Source organism: Hypanus sabinus, chromosome 17, assembly GCF_030144855.1.
Source record: "Hypanus sabinus isolate sHypSab1 chromosome 17, sHypSab1.hap1, whole genome shotgun sequence".
Classification (NCBI taxonomy): Eukaryota; Metazoa; Chordata; class Chondrichthyes; order Myliobatiformes; family Dasyatidae; genus Hypanus; species Hypanus sabinus.
In genome coordinates this window covers 28,815,428-28,838,863 of record NC_082722.1, presented here as the reverse complement: position 1 = coordinate 28,838,863, position 23,436 = coordinate 28,815,428, and the positions used below count along the sequence as shown (strand labels likewise).

The 23,436-nt window shown below is 39.3% G+C and overlaps 1 protein-coding gene across 1 annotated transcript in view; it reads left to right on the top strand.

Moving 5' to 3' along the window:
- The window catches only part of edc4 (enhancer of mRNA decapping 4), a 104,241-nt gene extending 88,137 nt beyond the window's left edge, over window positions 1–16,104 (top strand). The window contains exons 27-29 of the mRNA XM_059992738.1: window positions 1,251–1,470; window positions 13,773–13,936; window positions 14,977–16,104. Of these exons, the coding sequence (XP_059848721.1) occupies window positions 1,251–1,470; window positions 13,773–13,936; window positions 14,977–15,166 (574 nt within the window). The 3' untranslated portion in view covers window positions 15,167–16,104. The remainder of the gene's footprint in view (window positions 1–1,250; window positions 1,471–13,772; window positions 13,937–14,976) is intronic.
- Window positions 16,105–23,436: the final 7,332 nt, after the last annotated feature.

Below are 23,436 nucleotides of genomic sequence, written 5' to 3'. Positions count from 1 at the left end.
GAAATCTGAATCCCTGCCCCCCTGCTCCAATCCCTGAGCCACGCATTTATCCTCCACTTCATTATATTCCTATACTTACTGTCACGTGGCACAGGCAGTAATCCTGAGGTTACTGCCTTTTGTGGGTCTGCTTCTCAATTTCCTTCCTATCTCCCTGCAGTCTGTTTTCAGGCCCTCCTCCCTTTTCCTACCTATGTTGTTAAGGGGGATAGCCACTGGGGTACTCTCTAGCATCTGCCTCTTGCCCTTCCCTCTCCTGACTGTTGCCCACTTATCTGTCTCCCCAGGCCCCGGAGTGTCTATCTGCCTATAGTCCTTCTCTATCACCTCCACACCTTACTAAAGTCCATGCAGACACCATCCACTGCCCTATCCTCATCAATCTCTCTTGTCACCTTGTCAAAAAACTCAGTAAGACTGGAGCTGCTCTACACAAAGCCATTTTGGCTCTCCCTAATTAAACAATGGGTTTCTAAATACTTGTGCATCCTATCCCTAAGAAGTTTCTCCATCAACTTCCCTACCACTGAGTGAGACTTACAATATGTAGTTCTTGACATTTTTCCTTACTGTCTTCTTAAATAGAGATATAACATAATATCCAAACAATCTGTACACAGCTATAAATATTCTGTTTTTTTGAATACATAGTGTGGATATGCAATTTATTCAATTATTGTTGATAAGGTGAATTCCTGGAACACTTGCCAGTCCTCTAGGACCTCACCTTTTCAATGATAATTGAACAAATTGTATATCCACACTACATAATCTTAACCTCAGTAGCATGTGCCCTTGCCATGTTTAGCAGGATCACAATTAATTTCTAGTCTTTAATTTAGTTGCAAACAGATATTGGCCTGCTTTTTCCTTTGTCTGTTAGGCAGTGTAATTCTTTTGTGAGTCACCAGTTTCAGTATTTTGAGATCCCTGGATTAAGTCCTCGTGGGGGAAATCTCAGGTGGTGCTATTGCAGCTGACTACATGTGTAGTGAGGACTTCTAAAAACAGAATATTTCTAGTTGTGTACAAATTGTTTTGGTATTTTTCCATATATAATTTTAGTTGAAAAGCATCATATAAAACAGATTAAAAGTTGGTATTTTTCCTTATTTGTCATAAATGAGATGCACAGTTCAGCATGCTAATTATTGGATAAGAGACAGTTTGTTTATTAAAGTGTATCCACAGCTACAATATATAGGACTTGATGGAAAATGCTTCATAACATTCATATTGATTTTCAACAGTTTGCAGGAATCGATTTTAACTCAAGTTCAGAGAATCGTTAAAGGAGAAGTTGGCCTAGCAATGAAGGAACAACAGGCTGCTGTTGCTTCCAGCATAATGCAGGCCATGCGATCAGCTGCTGGCACTCCAATTCCATCAACTCACGTGGATTTCCAATCCCAGCAGGCCCATATTTTGCAGCTGTTACAACAGGGACAACTTAACCAAGCTTTTCAACAGGTTTGTGTAAGAGAATGAGCCTATTACCACAAGGTGACGAATGAAATTTCTAGTGGAGATGAAATTTTTGATATTTATTTGCTGATACTCAGGTCAGTTGGTATAAAGCCTTCTAAAATCTTTGATTCTAATCATTGCTGCCCAATTTAGCATTTGCATTAAATGTCATATACAGTACTGTACAAAAGACGGGCTCATGTAAAAAGAAATTCTGTAAAGCAAAGGTGCTTTGAAAAATAACAAAATGAAAAGTTTCTAAATATCAAAAAAATTAAAGCAGTAAACAGTTAAAAAAACATAAAAATCAGTATTTGTTATAAGCACCCTTTGTCTTTAAAGCTGGATCAATTCTCTTAGATATACTGTCATGTAGTTTTGTAAGAAAATTGGCTGGTAGATTGTTCCAAGCATCTTGGAGAACTTGCCGTAGTTCTTCTGCAGACTTTGTGTGTCTTACTTGCTTCTGTCTCGATAATCTCAGATGGTCTTGATTTTGAGATCAGGGCTCTGTGGAGGCCATACCATCTATTCCAGAACTCCTTGTCCTTTTTGCTGAAGGTAGTTCTTTATGACATGGGTTGTGTGTTTGGGGTCATTCTCCTGCTGCAGAATGAAGTTAGGACTGATCAGATGCCTTTTTGATGGTATTGCCTGATGGATGTGAATCTGCTTGTACTTCTTGGCATTGAGGATCCATTAATTCTGACTAGATCACCAACTCCATTTGCAGAAATGCACTCCAGGCCAGCAGGGATCTTCTGCCTTGCTTTAGTGTTGGCTGCAGGCACTTATCCATGTAGTGTGCTCCAACTCTTCTGCAAGCAAAGTGCCTCCTGTCTGAACCAAAAGTTTCAAATTTGACTCATTGGTTCAGAGCATTTGCTGCCATTATTCAGCATCCAGTCCTTGTGTTTTTATGTGTAGGTGAGCCTCTTAGTTTGTTTTCACTTTGGAGGAATGGCTTTTTGGCAGCAACTCTTCCATGAAGGCCACTTCTGACAGGACACCTCCAGAGTGTTGAGGAGTGTACGTGGGTTTCAGTGGTTTCTGTGAGTTCAGATCTGATAGCAACACTTCACTTCAGATTTAGAAAGGATATCAGTTTGATGTACTTCTTGTCTGTTGCGCACATTATCCATAGTTCACTGCTGTGTTTCTGTTCCTCGACCTTACCCATTTCTTTGTGCTTCTTCACAAGAGCTTGGACAGCATATCTTAAAGCTACCAGCTGCTGCGGAATTTCTATTTGGGAGAGACCTTGCTGATGCAGGATGACTACATATTGTCTTGTTGCTCTGCTCATTTTTGCCATGGTGTAAGAATTGATGAATTGAAGGTTAAACTGTTACATCTGCCATACCCTCTCCTTTTAGCTTGGTTGTTCTTCACCCAGTTTACTGGCTTATGGGCCTCTGGTTTCCCTCTCCTAAAGTCTACGATCTTTTCCTTGGTCTTACTGACATTGAGTAAGAGGTTGTTATTACACCACTCAGCCAAATTTACAATCTCCCTCCTGTATGCTGATTCATCGCCACCTTTGATGCAACCCACAACAGTGGTGTCATCAGCAAACTTGTATATGATGTTGGAGCTGTACTTGGCCACACAGTCATAGGTGTAAAATACTTAGAGCAGTGGTGCTCCTGGAGATTGTGGAGGAGATGATTTTGCCAGTCAGAACTGACTGGGTCTAGAAGTGAGGAAGTCCAGGATCTAGTTGCAGAAAGGGGTACTGAAGCCCAGGTCTTGAATACTGATCTTGAGATATTCAAGAATGTTAGCATTTTGATTGTCTTTAAAAGTATAATTGCAATTAATTTTAGTTTCTTGACAAACATCCATTTTGAAAAATGGTGTAGTAGCTCTATTTGTCCAGTTCATCAGTACTTTTGATTTATTGACTATGTTCCACAGTGAGCCAGTAATGTGACTACTCTTAATCTTTCGGCTTTAAAATGAAATATATGATCAATTTAGTCTGTACTTCTCAAAGCTCTTCATAATTTATTTCACCATCCCAGTTCAGGTTGAGTATGAAAAAGCCATGTGCTTTTGAGAGTATTGAATTTCTTGTATCGACACTGTGAAGACCTTTGGTGTCATTACTACTGACAGTAAGACAGTTTTTGAACAGAAGTGAGCAGGTATGTCACCAGCCATCCTGACAGTCTTCAGTGCACTTGAATCTACAGTCACAGTTGGAATACCAGCATTTCGGAAGCAGAATAGGCAAAAAACATGGGGCCCTGATGGTGTCCCTGTGAGGCTCAGCTGGCAGGGGTATTTGCAGCTAATTTTAACCTCTCCCTGCTTCAGGTTGTAATTCCTTGCTGCTTTAAGAAGTTTGCTGTCATCCCAGTACACAAGAAAAACAAGATAATTAACCTTAATGACTGCTGCCCTTTAACATCTTGCCATGAAGTGGTTCGAGAGGTCGGTCATGGCACGTAACAACTTCAGCTTTCCAGACAACCTCAACCCCCTGTGATTTGCCTCATTGGCCCTACACATCTCCGGAGCATCTGGACAGTAAAGACACCTATGATAGACTATTGTTTATTGACTACATTTTGTCCTCCAATACTCTTATTCAAAGCAAACTCATCACCGAACCCTGGGAATTAATGCCTCCCCCTGAAACTGGATCCTTGACTTTCTGACGAACAGACTCGAAGGAGTAAAGGTTGGCAGCAACATCCTTACCACAATTATTCTAATCACTGGTACTCTACAAGGTTGCGTTTTCAGCCCCCTACTGTACTCCCTATACACTCATGACTCCGAAGCCAGATTATGTTCTAACTCCATTTACAAGTTTGCAGATGATACCACTGTAGTTGGCCACATCTCAAATAACATTGAGTCGGAATATAGAGGAGATTGAGAGCTTAGGGACACAGTGTCATGAAAACAATCTTGCAAGAATTGCAAGAAGGCGCAAGTGACCGACGGTGAAGATTAGCAGACAGCTCATAAAATTACTAGCCATCATTTGGGGTGGTCACTGCATCAAGATCTGAAAGTGGAAGACAAACCGGTGGTTGGCTCCATTACTCTGTCAATTAAAGCATTGAGCACGATTAAAATCATTGAGAGCGAGAGTGGAAAATGAATAGGTGTTTGGCACCGTTGCCTGTTTTTGACCGGTCTCCCCCTTTTCTTGTTACTACTGTTGAGCAGAAAGTGCCAGAGTCTTGTGCCCCATGCTGGCAGGTTCGTGATCAGTTGTTGCCCTGCAACCATTGGGCTTCTGGATGGGCTCTGCTGCTGTGGTCACACGGGGACTCTGCAGTACATGTTCATGTGCTTTTGTTTACATTTTTTTTATTAATTCTGCGAATTGTCCACTTGCAAATTGGATATGTGGCTGTCTTGTCTTTTTTTTTAGTGAATTTTATTATGTTTTTGTTTTGTGAGTGTCTGCAAGAAGATGAATCCCAAGGTTGTATGATGTACATACTTTGATAATAAATTTGAACTGTGAGCTTCCCCTCAATGTCAACAAAAGCAGGTTATTGTCTTCAGATTGGGAGATTGTGTATTTGCCCATCTACATCAACAGTGTTCAGGTGGAGAGCTTCAAGTTCCAAGGTGTGAACGTCACGCCTGTCTTGGGTCAACCATGTTGATAACACAGCCAAGAAAGCTCATTCGTGCCTCTGCTTCGTCAGGCAGCATGTTTCTGATGACTCTTAACTATTTTTTATTGATGAACATAGAAAACATTCTGTATGGAGGCATAATGGCTTGGTATGGCCACTGCTCTGCATTGTGACCCTAATAAATTGCAGAAAGTTGTGGTCACAGCTCAGCACATCACTGGAACCAGCTTTCCCTTTGTGGACTCTTTCTACACATACCACACTAAAGCAGCCAGCATAACCATAGGCCTCACCCAACCTTGACATTCACTCTTCATCCATTTCCCATTGGAAAGAAGATACAAATCCTGAAAGGTTATCCACCTTGCTCAAGGGCAGCTTCTACCCCACTGTATTCAGACTCTTGAGCGGACCTCTTGTACAACAAAATGGACTCTTGATTTTTGTAATGCACAGTGAGAGCAGAGGGTATGCCAGGTAAGATAGTGGAATGCTTCTCTTGCAGGATGTGGGAAGGCTGGACTTTACCTGCAAGTGCATCCAGCTGCATCTTCTTTCAGTACGTGTTAAGGAATTGGAGCTGGAACTGGATGAAATCTGGATCATTTGGGAGGCTTGGGGGTTGATCAACAGGACATACAGGGAGGTAGATAAACCCCAGGTGCAAGGGATGGGTAACTGGGGAGAGGATAGGCAGCCAGTGCAGAGTACTCCTGTGGCCGTTCTCTTCACAACAGGTATGCCACTTTGCTCGGTCATTTTCCCCAACAGAATTCAAAGGAAAGCTACAGTGGTCTGGTGTCTGGCACTGAGTGTGGCTCTGTGGCTCAATAAGGGAAGAAGGAGAAGAGGAGTGCAGTAGTGATAGGGGATTCCATGGTTAGAGGATCAGACGGGGTACTTTGTTGACCTGAGAGAGATGTTCAGATTGGTATGTTGCCTCACAGGTGCCAGGGTCAAGGATGTTTCAGATTGGGTCCACAGCATCCTAAAAGGGGAAGTGTGGGCAGCTGGAAGTCATGGTATATATTGGTATCAACAACATAAGTGGGTAACGAGAGGAGGTCCTGAACTGAGAATATAAAGAGTTAGGTAGAAAGCTGAAAAGCTGGATCTCCAGGTTAGGAGTCTCTGGATTGCTACCTGTACCATATGCCAGTGGGGGTATGAATAGGATGATTTGGCAGATAAGTGTGTGGCCAAGGAATAGGGACAGGCTTTCAGCTTTCTGGAACATTGGGATATCCTCTGGGGAAGGTATGAACTGTATGAAAAGGGCTGGTTACTTGAACCCATGGGGTAACCAATATCCTTGTGGGCAGGTTTACTAGAGCTTCGGGGAGGATTAAAATTAATTTGGGAGGGGAATGGGAACCATATGGGGCAGTTGGTATACAAGTAGATACAATGGGTAGTGAGACTGTGAGGAAGGACAGGCAAATGATAGGGCAGACAGCGGGATGAGTTGAAGTGGAGCAAAATTGAAAAGGATGATGAATACAGGACTAGAGGTGTAATATTTGAATGTGTGTAGTATTTGGAATAAAGTAGATGATGTAGATGGAGATGTAGATGGAGACCTGTGTATAGTTAAGGTGTTTCAACTGATTGTAGTAAAAATAGACCTGTAACTGGAAGGTCCAACTGCTGGTGAGTCAGTATCCTGGCAAAAACTATACCATGAAGACAAAAGAACACTCCAGCAACTCCATGAAAAGGTTATTGAAAAGCACATGTCAGGACATGGATACAAGAAAATTTCCAAGTCACTGAATATCCCTTGGAGTTCAGTTAAGTTAGTCATCAAGAAATGGAAAGAGTATGGCACAGCTGTAAATCTGAGGAAAGACATTCTTGCCATAGAGGGAGTACAGAGAAGGTTCACCAGATTGATTCCTGGGATGGCAGGACTTTCATATGAAGAAAGACTGGATCGACTAGGCTTATACTCACTGGAATTTAGAAGATTGAGGGGGGATCTTATTGAAACGTATAAAGTTCTAAAGGGTTTGGACAGGCTAGATGCAGGAAGATTGTTTCTGATGTTGGGGAAGTCCAGAATGAGGGGTCACAGTTTAAGGATAAAAGGGAAGCGTTTTAGGACCGAGATGAGGAAAAACTTCTTCACACAGAGAGTGGTGAATCTGTGGAATTCTCTGCCACAGGAAACAGTTGAGGCCGGTTCATTGGCTATATTTAAGAGGAAGTTAGATATGGCCCTTGTGGCTAAAGGGATCAGGGGGTATGGAGAGAAAGCAGGTACAGGGTTCTGAGTTGGATGATCAGCCATGATCATACTGAATGGCAGTGCAGGCTCAAAGGGCCGAATGGCCTACTCCTGCACCTTGTTTCTATGGAGGAGTTGCAAGCTTCATTGCTGAGATGAAAGAAACTGCGCATACAACTGTTGCCTGGGTGCTTCGTTATGAGGGAATAAGAAGAGGAAAAAACTCAAATGAAATATCAGTTTGCTAGAAGGCATGTGGGAGACTGAAGTCGGCTGGACAAAGGTTCTGTGGTCTGCTGAAACCAAAATTGAGCTTTTTGGCCATTAGACTAAACTCAAAAACTCACCATCCCTACGGTGAAGCGTGGTGGTGGCTACACCAGGCTATGGTGATGCTTCATTGCAGCAGACCCAGGAAGGCTTGTGAAGGTAGAGGGTAAAATAAGAGAACTGAAACTTGGGAGATTTGTTTTCCAGCAAGACAATGACCCCAAGCATAAAGCCAAAGCTACACAGGAATGGCTTAAAAACAATAAAGTTAATGTCCTGGAGTGGCAAAGTCAGAGTCCAGATCTCAATCCAATTGAAAATTTGTGGCTGGACTTGAAAAGGGCTGATCACGCACGATCTCTGTGCAGTCTGACAGAGCTTGAACAGTTTTATTAAGAAGAATTGGGAAAAATTGCACTGTTCAGATGTGCAAAGTTGATAGAGACCTATCCACACAGACTCAAGGCTGTAATTGCTGCCAAAGATGCATCCACTAAATACTGACTTGAAAGGGGTGAATGCTAATGCAATCAGTTATTTTGTTTTATATTTGTAATTAATTTAGATCACTTTGTAGAGCTCTGTTTTCATTTTGACACAAAACTATCTTTTTCTATTGATCGTGTCAAAAAAGCTAAATTAAATCCACTGTAATTCATTGTTGTAAAACAAAACATGAAAACATCTGGGGGGGGTGAATATTTTTACAGACACAGTAGTTGTGAGCGTAACGTCCAAAGTTAGACGTAGTAAAAGGACAGACGGGTAGGTAGAGGAGGAAGGGTGGCTGTTTTGTTAAAAATTCAAATCAAATCCGTAGAAAGAGGTGACACAGGATCGGAAGATGTAGAACCCTTGTGGGTAGAGTTAAGAAACTGCAAGGGTAAAAAAAACACTGATGGGAGTTGTATACAAGCCTTCGTGCAGTAGCCAAGCTGTGGGGTACAAATTACAACAGGAGACAGAAAGGCATATAAAAAGCACGATGTTACTGTAGTCATGGTGGTTTTCAATGTGCAGGTAGAGTGGGGAAAATCGGGTGAATTACAGAGGCATGAGCAAGAAGCTGGCCAAAGTTGCTTTGAAGGGGATGCTAGCAGCAGTGCTGGTGTTTCAGGGAGCAATTCAGAAAGTTGCAGGATAGATACATCCCAAAGATGAAGTATTCTAAAGGGAGGATGATGTAACCGTGGCTGGCAAGGGAAGTCAAAGACAGCATAAAGCAAAAGAGGGCATATAATGGAGCAAAAATTAGTGGTAAGTTAGAGGATTGGGAAACTTTTATTAAAAAAAACAACAGGCGACTAAAAAAGCCATAAGGAAAGAAGCCATAATGTAAGAGGATTCCAAAAGTTTTTCAAATATAAGGAGTAAAAAAGAGGCAAGAGTGGATATTTGTCACTAGAAAATGATGCTGTGGAGGACACTAGCATTATGCCAGAAATTCAAGAGTGTCGGGCAAAAGTGAATATAGTTGTTATTACTAAGAAGGTTCTTGAGAAGCTGAAAGGTCTGAAGGTAGAAAAGTCACCTGGACAAGATGGACAGTACCCTAGGGTTCTAAAAGAAGTGAAGAGATTGTGGAAGTGTTGGTGATCTTTCAAGAATCTCGGGATTCTAACATGGTTCTGGAGGTCTGGAAATTGCAAATGTCACTCAATTCTTTAAGAAGGTAGGGAGGCAGAAGAAGAGAAATTATAGGCCAGTTAGTCTGACCTCAGTAGTAGAGAAGATGATAGAGTCGATTGTTAAGGATGAGGTTTTGAGTTACTATGAGGCACTTGATAAAACAGGCCAAACTCAGCATGGTTAAGGGGAAATTTTACCTGATAAGTCTGTTGGTATTCTTTGAGAATAAACAGGAGAGACAAAGGAGCATTATTGGATGTTGTATGCTTGGATTTTCAGAAGGCCTTTGACAAGGTTCCACTCATGAGACTGCTTAGCAAGATAAGAGCCCATAGTATTACAGGAAAGGTATTAGCATGGATAGGAAGACTGGCTGACTACCAGGAGGCAAAGAGTCACAATAAAGGGGGCATTTGTTGGTTGGCTGCTGGTGACTCGTGATGTTCCGCAGGGCTCAGTGTTGGGACTGCTTCTTGTCATGTTATATTTCAGTAATTTGGATGACAAATTGATGACTTTGTGTCCAAGTTTGCAGAAGATGTGAAGTTAGGTGGAGGACAAATGGTGTTGAGGAAGCAAGAAGTCTGCTGAAGGTCTTGAATTGATTGGGAAAATGGGCAAAGAAATGGCAGATAATGTAGGGAAGTATCTGGTAATGCACTTTGGTAGATGGAATAAAGGTGTAAACTATTTTCTGAACAGGAAGAAATTTATTGGATATATTTAAAGCAGAGATTAATAGATTCTTGATTAGTCAGGGCGTCAAAGGTTATAGGGGGAAAGCAAGAGAATGGGGTTGATAGGGAAAATAAATCAGCCATTAGGAAATGGTGGCGTAGACTTAATGGCTGAATGGTCCAATTCTGCTCAGGCCTTGTGGTCTTTATGCTGCAATATTGTTTTGACCTTATTCTAGCCCAATGCACTGTGTAATGATTTGGTGCAGTACATCCTTTTCACTTTTCCTTGTTACATTTGAGAGTGATGTATCAAGTTTCAGATTTTGTAGAAAGTTTCCAACACTTGGCCTCTGTCATTTCAAAGTAAGCTCCCAGCATAATTTTGCTTTCCAATAGTTAGCACATAGCTCTTTTAGTACTCTGCTGGTTTCTATCCCCCAATTTTTTTCCTCCAGTCTCTCCTTTGGACATCCCCTTTCATCCCATGATTAAGAGAACTAATCCCTTCCTTTTGACTATGTGTTGGACCCTTAATATTTTTTACCTCAGTTAAGGCTTCTCCATAGTTGCCTTAATTGCAAAGAGGGCAATCCCAGCTCATACTATCTTTCTTATTTAAATCTTTCAAGCCCCACACAGTCTTTGTATATTTCTGAAGCTTCAGTACAGTCACATCTTTGTAATCTGTTGACCAAATGTGTCCTGAGTTTTTAAGAATGTGTGGATATACATGTCCATCTGGAACCTTGTCAAATGATTATATTGCACAGTATAGCACAGGAACAGACCATTTGGCTCACAAGGTTGTTCTAAATCAGCTAAAAAGGAAATCAAAAAACACCAAACACTAATCCCTCCTACACCATACCCATATCCCTCTACCTTCCTTACATCCATGTGCCTATCCAAACATCACTTAAAAGTCTTTGATGTATTTGCCTCTACCACCACACCAGGCAATACGTTCGAGTTATCCACATCTGAGTCAAAAAAACTTGCCCCTCACATCCCTATTGATCCTACCATGTCTTGCCTTCAATGCAAGCCTTTTGGTCTTAGACATTTCACCCTGGAAAACAGTTGCTGTCTGTCCACTATATCAATGTCTCTAATAATCTTGTAAATCTCTTACCAGGTCTCCCTTTAGACTCCGGCAGTCTTGAGAAAACAAGCCAGCTTCTTGTGAAAGCACATACACTCTAAACCAGGCAGCATCCTGGTAAACCTCTTCTGCACCCTTTCTGAAGCCTCAACGTCTTTCCTATAGTTGAGAATGTGTACACGGTATGAGGAGGTAGAAATAGTAAAGGATATGGTAGGGTAAAGATTAATAGGTTAGGGTTGGGGTGAGTAAGGGCACAGAACATGGCCACTTGTACGTGCTGCTTAAAATAAGAACTGAAATTACTAAAGCAGACACTTGTAATTGCAAACACGAGGAAATCTGCAGATGCTGGAAATTCAAACAACAACACACACAAAATGCTGGTGGAACAAAGTAGGCCTCCTGACTTTTGAATGCATAAGGTGAATTTTTGATGACAATTCTTGGTTGACTTGTTGTGGCCATCATATATCTGGTCTTGCATGCAAATGAACCAGCTTGTTTCCTGAGAAGTATTTCAGACTTGTAGTGTTTTGAGTTTTTCTTCCATTTGGGAGCTATGTAATTCATGTTTATGTGGTTACAAGCTGCCCAAAGGTAATCTGAAAATCTCAGCATAAAATTGCTTAGAGATATAACTACTGCAAAAATTACTGGGTGCAAGAAACTGAATCTCAAGGTAATATATGGTGACATATTATGTACCTTGATAATTTACTTTGACTAATGTCTACTGAAAGCAGATTCATTGAAGCTAATCTTCTGTGATTGTGCTTTATGTACAGTTTATAGAAATGATTGCTTGTCATTAACTGGCTGTTAAATTAGCAAACAGTATTATTTTCTATAAATTGAGCATTCTCAAGGGAACTAAAATAAATCATCAAGCCTTTTTCAACTAGTTTAATGTTACCTCAAATAAGGTTAAAGTTTCAAATAATTATGGTTGTGTAGGTTGACAGTATTTCTTTCACTGGATGCTGTTCTTATGAAGTTATTAGTGTAACATTGTATTCTATACAAATAAAATCCTAAAGATGAGAACATGCATTGGTTTGAGGACCATATAACAATTACAGCACGGAAACAGACCATCTCAGCCCTTCTAGTCCGCACTGAACGCTTACTCTCACCTAATCTGATCAACCTGCACACAGCCCATAACCCTCCATTCCTTTCCTGTCCATATACCTATCCAATTTTACTTTAAATGACCTAAAGCATGAATGCATTTCTCTTGATTTGCAACTTTCTTGACATAGCACTACCGTCTATTGTTTACCTTGTGAGCAAGGTCTTGTTCCAGTTTGGTCCAATGCTGCTGTTCTAGTATTATATGCGTTTTTATTTTGTTTGTGACTAGCGGAAATTACGCTGGGACTTTTGCTGTTTGTTATGTACATTAAGGACTTGGATGTGAATGTAAAAGTTTGATTAAAAGTAGATGGCATGAAAATTAGTGTTGATATTGAGTAGGTTATTGATCAGCTAGTAAGTTGGATAGGGCAATGGTGGATGAAAATTCATCATTGCTGAATGTGATGTGATGCATTTTAGAGGATTGAAGATTTGCACAGTGAATGATAGAGTCCTCAGGAATATTCAGGAGCAAAGGGACTTTTGTGCACAAGTCCAATAGATTCTTGAAATTGGCAGCATTGGTAACTGGAGTGATGAAGAAAAGCTTTAGTTCAGAGAGGTCTTAGAACAACTTTCTGAAACATTGGTTAGGACATAGGTAGAATATTGCAAGCAGTTCTTGTCATGCATTAAGAAGGACAAGATTGCACTGTAGAGGAGACAGGTGTGATTTACCAGGATATTGTCTGAGATGCAATGTTAAATTAGGAGAGGTTGGATAGGGTAAGTTTGCTTTCCTTGGACCAAATGAGGCTGAGGAATGAACCAATAGAAGTACAAAATTGAGGGTCATGGATGGAAAGAAACTTTACCCCATGACAAGCGTGTCTTAAGAAAACATGCAAGAAGCATCCGGATGAATTGCCAGGCATTGTAGGTTACACTCCATGTACTGGTAAATGTGATTAGTGTAAAGAGGTACCTAGTGGTTTGCATAGACATGGTAGGCCAAAAGATCAGTTCCTGTACTGAAAATAAGCTCTGCACAAATAGGATTGGACATACAATTAAAAGGAGAAGCAAGTACATATGAAATGATTCTTCAATTCATGGAAAGGCTTTATAAGGTCTCTGAGTAGATGAAAATGAAAGTAGCAGCCACCATGTACACAGCATTTAATAATAACTTAGAAACCAAATTTTCCTTGATTTGTAAATGGGTTGTTAATGTATCCTTGCAAAAAATATTAATTTGACATATTGGACTTTGTGATCTAGAAATGAGAGAAACTGAGCTACCAAATTTTGACAAGATAGTTTCCCACAAGAGCTCCTATTTCGACTTCGTGATTTGCAATGATATTAGTGTAATATGTAATATGAATTGGAGGTTGTCGACATTTATTTAATGAAGAATAAAAAGGAGATCTTGTCTCCCAGTGCCACCAATCATGAGATGACAGGTTTTTTAAGATAGTTAGTGTTAAGATATGTGATTGAACACTACTCTAAAAAATTTCTTTTATTTAAAACTTTAACAGAACTGGTTCATTTACTTTTGCTGCTCAAATTATTACACTAATTATTGAACAACTGCAGTAAGCTATGAGTAAAAATGCAACGATTTGAGCAGGAAATACTCGCTTATGACTTTGGAATAAATTTAACTCTCAACTTGCTTCATTAATTTTTTCTGTTCTGTCAATCAGGCCTTGACTGCGGCAGATCTCAACCTGGTACTTTATGTCTGTGAAACTGTGGATTCTCACCTGGTCTTTGGTCAGCATCCGTGTCCCCTAACCCAGCCAGTTTTGCTTTCACTTATTCAACAGCTCTCCACAGATCTCAACTCTCGCACAGAATTAAAACTTGGGTAAGGTGCTAATGAAAAATCGTGTGCTGGTCAGTTACAGTATCAAAATTAATAATTAGTAAGCAATCAGTTAACACTGGAGAGAAAAGGGCTAATGTTTTAACTGGTATCTTTTACCTGAGCTTTTTTTTGTAATCCAAGGAGCCATCTTACATAATAAGGATCCAAATAACCATTAACAGTCCAGTGCCATGCTACATTGTAAATGGTGCTGTCTTTCATATAATTGAGTTACAAATAGAACTTAAAGGAAATTTACATTCAACCAATCCCCATCATCTTCAGGGATTTAAGGGTTATGGGAAGAAAAGGGGTCAATGCAGTTTTAAAAATGCCTTGATTGAATGGCAGAGCAGGCTCGTTGGGCTGAGTGGCCTAATTCTGCTCTAATATTACTTGTGGATTAAATAGAAAGTATCAGTGATTTAATTCATTGTGGAGTCTTGCAAATTATGTTTTAATTTATGCCCAAAACATGATCATTCTGAGTGTGGAATATTAAAAAAAAATTCAATGTCAATAATCACTTTTTAGGCATTCTGACAGTGTGAAGGGTAATTTATGAATAAATCCAAGGTCAATGTTTTTATCTTTTCTCTCAATGGATGTTTGTGATGCAGTGTTCCCTATTTTTCATGTGAAAAATATTATAAATTATTTATGGTGACTATTACCTGTTCCGACAGGGTGGGTGTGCAGGTAATGTTTCCCATGAGGGGTTTGGGAGGTGTCGAAAGGGAGGTGACAATGAGTTAAGATGGGGGTAAGTCCTATTAGACAGATGAGGAGTGATCTCTTCACTTGGATGATGGAAAACCTTAACCACAGAAAGTGGAGGTCATGTCACTGCATAATTTTAGGAGGTATGTAGATTTCTAGACATGAAGCATCAAGGGGTCTGAAGTGAAAACAGGAATCTAATATTAAAATGGACAATCTGCCATGATTGTATTGAATGATGTAACAAGCTCAAATGGTCAAAAGGCCAACTATTTTCTGTTTTTTTTTAATGCAATAATTAATCTTTGCTTTCATTTCAGTTACCTGGAAGACGCAATCATGAATCTAGATCACACAGACCCAGTTGCCAGGGATCATATGGGTTCTGTTTTAAATCAAGTGAGACAGAAACTGTATCAGTTCAACCAAGCAGAACCTCCCAACAATGTGAGTAAAAGAGCTCGAAGACTTGCGATGATGCTTCAGGGACTGATGACTCCACTGAGTTAAATTGAACTCTGTGGCTGATTGTGCTTCTGCCATCTGTAAAGATTGTGTTATAACTATACAATTCACATCCGTATGTTACTAATTAACATAACTGTTTTATAAAAAAGAAACTGAATCTCCCTTATCTGTGGTAATAAAATTGGCTTGGAGCCACAGCTCGGTCCACCTAATGCATTAGTTACTTTTTTTTAAAAAAAATCTTTCTCTAATTTGGATAGTCCATTTTATATGTTGGTCAGTTTAAAACAAAACTATGTAAATATAAGCATCCTTTTTCCTACTGCATAGTTACATTTATGATACAGTAAAGACTGTATCTGCATGTTAGCATAAGTGTATCAAACACAAATAATAATTGAACATCAACCTTCTGTTTTCACATTCTTTAAGCATTAAAAAGCATTTCACTATAAAATTCTGACCTCGACTTAGAGTTGAATACAACTGTCATGAGTTGAATGAGCATCCAAAATATATTTTCAGAATATTTCTAATTAGTGTTGGACTGTTACTGCTTGAAATTTCACTCAGCAAATAGTTTATTTCCATCATGTTAGTTCAACAAGAAGAAAAATAAGTTTGTGTTAATTGTTTTTCAGCATTTACAATTTTGTTGTAATTTTAAGTTTGTTTTTTTTTTATCTTGAATATGGAAATTTCCTGTTTGGATAATATTTCAAAAATGTTCACAATAAAAAGACTTTTTGAAAATTATCTGGATTGGTTTATCTTTAAATTATTAGTGCTAATTTGTATGTTTTAATATTGCAAAATGTTCCGTATTTGTTTTATCGAGGCAGTTGTCAGAGTAAACTGCTGCCTTTTGTAGAACACTTATTAACTTTTTGATTATGTTTGTATGATCCTTCAAAATGTTATAACTTTGGGAAAACTTCTGTAGCTACTATTTTAGAAGTGTAATCTTAAAAATAAATACAAATTTCGAACAAAACTGAATATGTTGCAAAAATCCATAAAATTTCAAGACACAGTCGGCCCTCCTTATCCGCGGATTCCGCATGCGCAGATTCAACCAACCGCGGATTGGGGTAAACCTAGAAGTTCTCTCTCCAGCACTCGTTATTTGAGTATGTACAGACTATTTTTTCTTGTCATTATTCCCTAAACAATACAGTATAACAACTATTTACATAGCATTTACATTGTATTAGGTACTATAAGTAATCTAGAGATGATTTAAAAGTACAGGCAGTCCCTGGGTTATGAATGAGTTCCATTCCTGAGTCCGTCTTTAAGTTGGATTTGAAGTCGGAACAGGTACATTGGTACTATTTAGCGTCAGTTAGTCAAACGTTTGTCTTAGTATATAGTATACACTTTACCTTTCTATGCATATAAGACACTTAAGAAACGTATGTATTTTAATAATTAAACCCCTGCATTGCTTAGTAATAATTGTAGCTTTCATTGGAGCAGTGCCTTTTACATGCTCCATTAAAATTGTTCCGATCATTGACCCACTGTAGCCTAACGCTTTTCCAATGACCGATGGTGTTTCACCTCTTCCAATTGCTTTATTACTTCCACTTTATTTTCACTCGTGATCGTGGTTATTTTCGTGAACAGAAACGCTATGGATTCAGAGTTGCGCCGGGTCCTAATGTCCACTGCACTGAGACAGGTTAAGTAAGGTTCAGGGTTCTGCTGAGTCCTAAAGACCACTGCACTGGTCAGGCTATATAAGGGACTTGAGCATTCGTGTTTTTTGGTATCCGCGGAGGGTCCTGGAACCAAACCCCCGCGGATAAGGAGGGCCGACTATGGTTACTAAAAATGTTACTTAAGATAGTATTCTGATTGCCTTTGCCTTTTGCAGTATGTTATTTGAAAGCCCATTTAAATAGTGCCCTGAATAGTTGTTTGTATTCACCTTTCAAGTGTCTAAATTATTGCAGCCACAGTTATGACTTGATTTTAAATTGAAAACAAAATTGCAAAACCCCATAAAATCACAACTGGTTTTAGTTGGGCTCTGTGAAAGTGTTTTGTTAAGTAACTAGTACTGACACAGTTTGCATATCTCTGAAGCTGATTTAATAATTTCCAATATTTCTACTCTTTACTGATAAATTATCATCTTCCCAATTTTCTGTAAATTATTTAAGTTGAAAAGCCCATTGAACTCCAAATTCAGGAAGTGTACATCTAATATACCCTTGTTTAAATGCCTTTTCCATATCTTGCCAGAATCTACATGATTTGGAGAATTAAATTTTTTTTTACCAAATTGTTAGTCATTTTAATATTGATCTCTAATCATTTAGTAACATAACAAACTAGAACATTGTCCAGTATTGGAGGATTAAACAAAATAGATTGGCTCCATCTGGACTCGAGCCCATTCATTCTATGTGCAAGCAAGCCAATAGTTGAAAGATTTCTTAAAATCCAAATGAGACAGTTTGTGTAAGCCATTTCCAAAGTAGGAAAAGAGTAGGTAGGATGGAGTAAAATAAGTGTTTTAAAGCCTAGGTTTATACAGAGGAAGAAAGTGATATGCTGCATCGCCACAAAGCAACATGATTTACTCCTTTCTGGGAAGATAATGTAAAAATGATGAAAAAGAGGCAACAGCTGTCCTCCAGAGATTCACTATAGTATTTCATTTCTTTCATTTACATATGTTGCTAGTGTGATCAAAAGGAATGATAGCATGGTTGTCATTTGGGACCAAATGCCAGATGGTGTTCTGCTGCAGATTGGTCAATTCAGTGAATGCTGGAGTATAGCTGCTTGCATGCTCACCCTTCATTAGCTTTTTTTTAAAGTCAAGCTGAGAACTAACAACAGCTATTGGGAATGTCTGAATTTCCTCGTGTGTATATATACAATGGAATGTACTTAGAGGGCTTGTAGATTTTGTTTTCACTTAAAGCACTTGGGCAAATGTAATACAGTTAAAATAGAAAATGGACTAGCAATTTAATACTGCTGAGCAACAATGAAATCAGCTGGCTCCTTAGTTGTTTAATTTTTATGAGCATATTTTCTCAAAGGCACCTCTTTGAATTATTCCATGTTTTTCAAAGTACTATTTGAAACTATTTCTGCCTATTTTGAACAAAATGAAATTTATTCAGTTTAGATATAGAATAATAAGTGTTTATATTTCTAGGCCAGATTGAGTGGGGCAGGAGACTGTTCTAGGATTAAATACATGGGATGATTTAATATATGAAATGAACATGGTTTGCAGAGAATGAAGAACCACTTCCCACGAACCTGGAAACTAGCCTTTTCCATACCGGAGTTTTTGCTTATTTGACTAGTCCAGGAACTGATAATGGGCCTGGGATGGTTTGGTGCAGTTGAGACATAACAAACCCGGACCATAAAACTCCTCTGAAAGCCTTTCACCCATCAGCAAGGCCCTTCCACACTAATACTACGGCAGTGGATTCAACAACCCTCTGCTCATCAGTTGCACTCCTTGTGAAGTCTCGTGGTGGAGCACAGCCAATAAGATGGGAATTCAATTGAAGTCCTAGAATTTTCTGCACTTTTGTGAGAAGCATAGGTAATAAAGGTAATTACAGAATACAAAGGATTGAAATTGGTGGGGGGGGGGGTGGTTAGGCTGCTTTTCTGTGAAGATAATCTGAATGTCTTCTGTCAAACTTTGTGTGCTGCTTGGCTGGTTGTAGGTAGATTTTGATTACCAAGCAGTAAAATTCACTTGAATGGTTTGTTTGGCATAGTAAAGTAATGGAGCAAAGCTCGACTGGTTTATGTTCATCCAAAGATTTCAGTTGGATTACTATTCAGTCCTGTTTGTAATTAGTAGATTTATGATGGTTTTAGCAGTTAATTTTTGAGATTGTATTAGAGTTAGAGGTAATATGCTGCTCTTGATAGAAATGGATTGAGGCATGAAAGTGCAATTTATTTATTAAGTGTTACCAGAATTCTTTAATGAAGTTCACATGAGACTTGCTCAGTTATTTATTGCAGAATAGCAATTGAAGCCATAGAATGAAACTGTATGTGAAACATGGATGGCTCTTTCAAAGAGCCCTATTGCCCATACCCTGGATTTTTGTTGCATCCATCTACTTAACCAATACCCAAATGAAAATTATGATTGAATTTAATCACCTTTTCAGACAATGCATTCTAGATTTAAAAAACCTGTTACATGATTTATCTTACCCTTTTCCCTCCGTAGTCTTTTGCTAACCTTAAACCTGTGCCTCTGGAAATAATTTCTTCTCATTTATATTGTTGCCAATACTGTTGAAGATTTTGAGCCCACTTTATGCTTTAATTTAAACTGATCTTCTTCAAGGGGAACAATTCACTATCTCCAGCTGAAAGTATCCCTCATCTCTGGCACCATTAATACTGACGTCTTCTGTGCATTCTGAGGTTCTCCTGATATAGTCTTAGCCTGAAACTTTGCCTCTATTCATCTCCATAGATACTGCCTGAGATTTAGTTGCTCTCCCTAAAATGCAACGTGTGATATTGAAAGCTACTTGTGCTGAGGTCTTAAGCAGTATTCTCCAAAGACTTAAGAGATTTGTTTTACTCCGTTCCTCTATTCATCAAGCCCAGGATACAGTGATTTGTTTGAAAGTTGCCTTGTCCTGAAAGATTTGGGTACAGGGGACACCCAGTTTAATATTATACAACTTAGTTTCTAGTGTCTTTCATTCATCCTATTAAATGCTTAATATTTTTCTGCAGTAAATTTAATTTTCAATTTGTTCACTTCCCCAGTTGGTTTTGATTCAGTCTGTTATTAAATTGCCTTATTGTTTTGTATTTTCCCTGAAATAATGTCATGTACAGTAAAATTTACACTACTAGTATAATGGCTACAATCCTATTGACTTATCTTCTAGGGAAGATAATTTTGTTTTATTCTATCCCACCACAGCTTCTGAAAACATTCATTCCTCATTTCTATCCTTTCATATTCACCCTGCTATTATTGTCCCTTTAATCCTGTAGAGATTTAATTATGCTTACATTTTTGTTACTCTTTGGAAGACCAGCCTAATAATATCCACTGCTCTAATTTCTTTAATGCCTGGTATTGTTATCAAAGGAAATCATATTTAGCACAATTATGTTAAACTACAGTCAGTTTCACCAGATTCCTCTTCCCGTGGAATTAAGGAAAAATACTAATTAAAAAAGTCTGCAAGTTGGTTTCATCAATAAGAAAAAGTTAAGGTTTTCCAGTCTTTTGTATTTTCATTCCAAAGTATTTAACTTGCACTTTTTTTTTGCACATGAAGTCCACTGCTTATTCCACCAAATTTGTTTTTCTAAAGTGTCCAAACATCGTATTGATGAGTTCTTCCTCCCTTAAAAATATTTAATAACTGAAAAGATGAATAATTCCTCTTGTCTAATGTTTAAGAAAGCCACATAAAAGGGGGAGGGGTGTCCGAAGAGTTCTGCTGGAAGTGCTTTGTGTTCACGTCGTTTTAAGAAAATATATAACATCAGATGAAAGGCTTGTGATCGGAATAGTAGGGTGAGAGTTAACTTCAATTAATAAATACTTGTGTTCAGCGAACAGTAATTGGAAGAGGATAATGTTCCCTCGAGACCAGTACTCGCACTAGTGACTTGTTATTAGAATACTGAGTGAAATTTCAGTATTTGCAGATGACATTTAAGTTTGGTTTACCTTGAAATGAAGATGTTACAGGATTGTGTCGGGCAATGGAGAGATTAACAGATAGGAAAATAAATAAGGTGGTGCACTTTGGCGGAAGTGGTGTGAAGGGCATTCTGGGCTGATACTAAGTACCCCGAACCTTCACCAGGAGGCCCCGGGGAACTCACCACCGATCTCTGTCCTGTGGAAATCGGGGAAAGGGGTACAGAAAGCGCTGTGCCTTACGTAATTATACTTGGTCTGATACCGGCACAGCTGTGAAGAATGTGCAGGAACTGATGAATGGGGGAGTTCTTGTGCGTTGGTCCTTCCTTGAAGGTGGGGCTGATCATATTGAGAGTGCAGTTGGTGTGGAGGCCAAGGATGATAGGTCTTTGCCGGAGTACCTCAGTGAAACATGTTTGCTATAACAGATGTAAACATAGTCATTGTATTCAAGTAATTAAGTTTAGAATAAAATCACCAGTTGAAACTCTGCTTTCAATCAATATCTATTGGTCTGAACTATTATAATATAATAGTATAATATAATATAACTTATAATATATTATAACTATTATAATTCAGCTATTACGATATATGCTTGCTTTTCAGGATACCCTACAAGTGAGGCGAGTTCCCCGTTCCTCCGGTAGTAAAACCATAGTCACAGCAGTAAGCACGACGAACCGGCTTTCTCAGCCAGGTTGAACGTTTTAAAAATGAATACTTCTGCTTTATGGCCGAGGGTGGCATATCTATTGAGTAAGCCACGCGTAAACAGGGTTTCGGAGTTTTGCTGAACGTCACCCCAAACACACGAGTGACTCGCAGGCAAAGCGCTGAACCTGCCCAGAACCCAGCGCGGTTTGGGATTATACCTGCGCAAATATTTTTTCCTGGAAATATTGATCAAAAATGCAAGATTGAATGAATAACCAAGCAGTTTCCAACTCAGCTAAGCCATTTTCAAAGCAACCTCACATCTGTATGTCGGCTGCCTTCACTAATCACACCCTCGCCGGGGATACACCCTTCAGCTTTTTGCTTCTCTGTCCGAAACCAGTTCAATCCTGTCCGCAATTTCGTGATGATAAAAACAAAATAAAGATAAGAAAATGATGGGCTTGACGGAATTATAATAGGCTTGTTGCCCGTATTCACAGCCCAACCCTCACTCCCGCTGCACTAAAGACGGTGAGTCCAACTCTCCCTGGAACTGTTCCCTACGCCACAGACCCAGCGCCGCAGTCGTCAAATCATTTCCAGAACACTGCCATTTCAGAGCTAACCCATCAAATCCTGTAACAGGGCAGATTTCACAATGTTTTAGCCAAAGTCATACGGAAATGAAATTTTAATCCGCCGGCAAACTGATATTATGTGAAAGCTCCCTTCCCTGAAGAGTTAAGTCATAGCCGGCTGTTGGGGGCGTGGTTTAGACATGATCTCCATCTAATCCCAGTTCTTCCTAGCTTTCTGATTTTTTTTTGTTTTAAACGTGGCGTTTGAATTCCAGCAAGTTAGCTGCAAAATAGTTAGGTCGGCTCCCTCTCCTCGCGATGGGTCACCGCTTGGGATCCCGATACCTTTATCTGTCAATGCTTTTTCAACTGGGTAAGTCACGGCTCACTTTAAAGATGCTAATTGGTATAATTTCTGACAGGAACTCTTTGTGGTAGCACTGTTAAAAATATCATTGTACCTTTTAATTGGTGTTAAATGTCTTGCTGATCGAGAGGAAGTCAAGATTGCTGATTTACACGGTTTGAGAACAGAAACCTGTTACAAGTAATAGTGAAGTTCATGGATACCAATATCGGAGCCAGATATTCAGATTTTGAGTGCGAGAGGAACTGACGGCAATCGATGGTCACTACTCTCATTTGCCCTGTGCCGGCTCCAGTATTCGGAATGTTTCGGTTTGTTCTGCGCCTTTAAGGTGTTAAAAACAATATTTACCGATGGTTCACTGACAAGTGAAGTGACTGTAGATCATACCCTCGTGGATTCAAACCTTCCTTATGCACAGCTAAAACTTTTGCCGCATTCATTACACAAGAGTAACAACGTAATTTATTTTGCCGGAAAGAAACACCTTTTACTTGTTTCACAATCACCCAGAGGTAATCGTGACATTTGAAACTTTCACACGGCTCGGCGTTACCTTTACTGCTCTAACTAATTACAGTGGAAACAATAAGGTCTATAGAGGAGTAACTTTGCGAGGAGCGAGTCAAAGGTTCCGTACTAGTCGCTTGCTTCAAATATAACGCAACAAATCGGACCCGTTCTCAGCGTGGGTTGGCGCATAGTTCATTCTTATTGAGGAGTACTCTAGCGGATTTCTCCATGGTGCTGAATTCAACCAGGTTCAATGTTGTCGAGTGGACTGGGCAGTTGTATCAATATCGGGCAGGTTTATTGGAGGAACTCAGCAAATCGGGTAGCATCCATAGAGGGAGGTTAAACGCCGACGTTTCGGGATGAGACACTTCATCAGGACGGCACATCTTCTTTCTTTCTTACTTCTCTTCTAATATTTGTCTATCTGGGCACTTGTAACACTACTGTGACACTGATTTCCTTTGGGATCAATAAAGTATCCATCTATCCATCCATCTACCTGTTTCGTTGC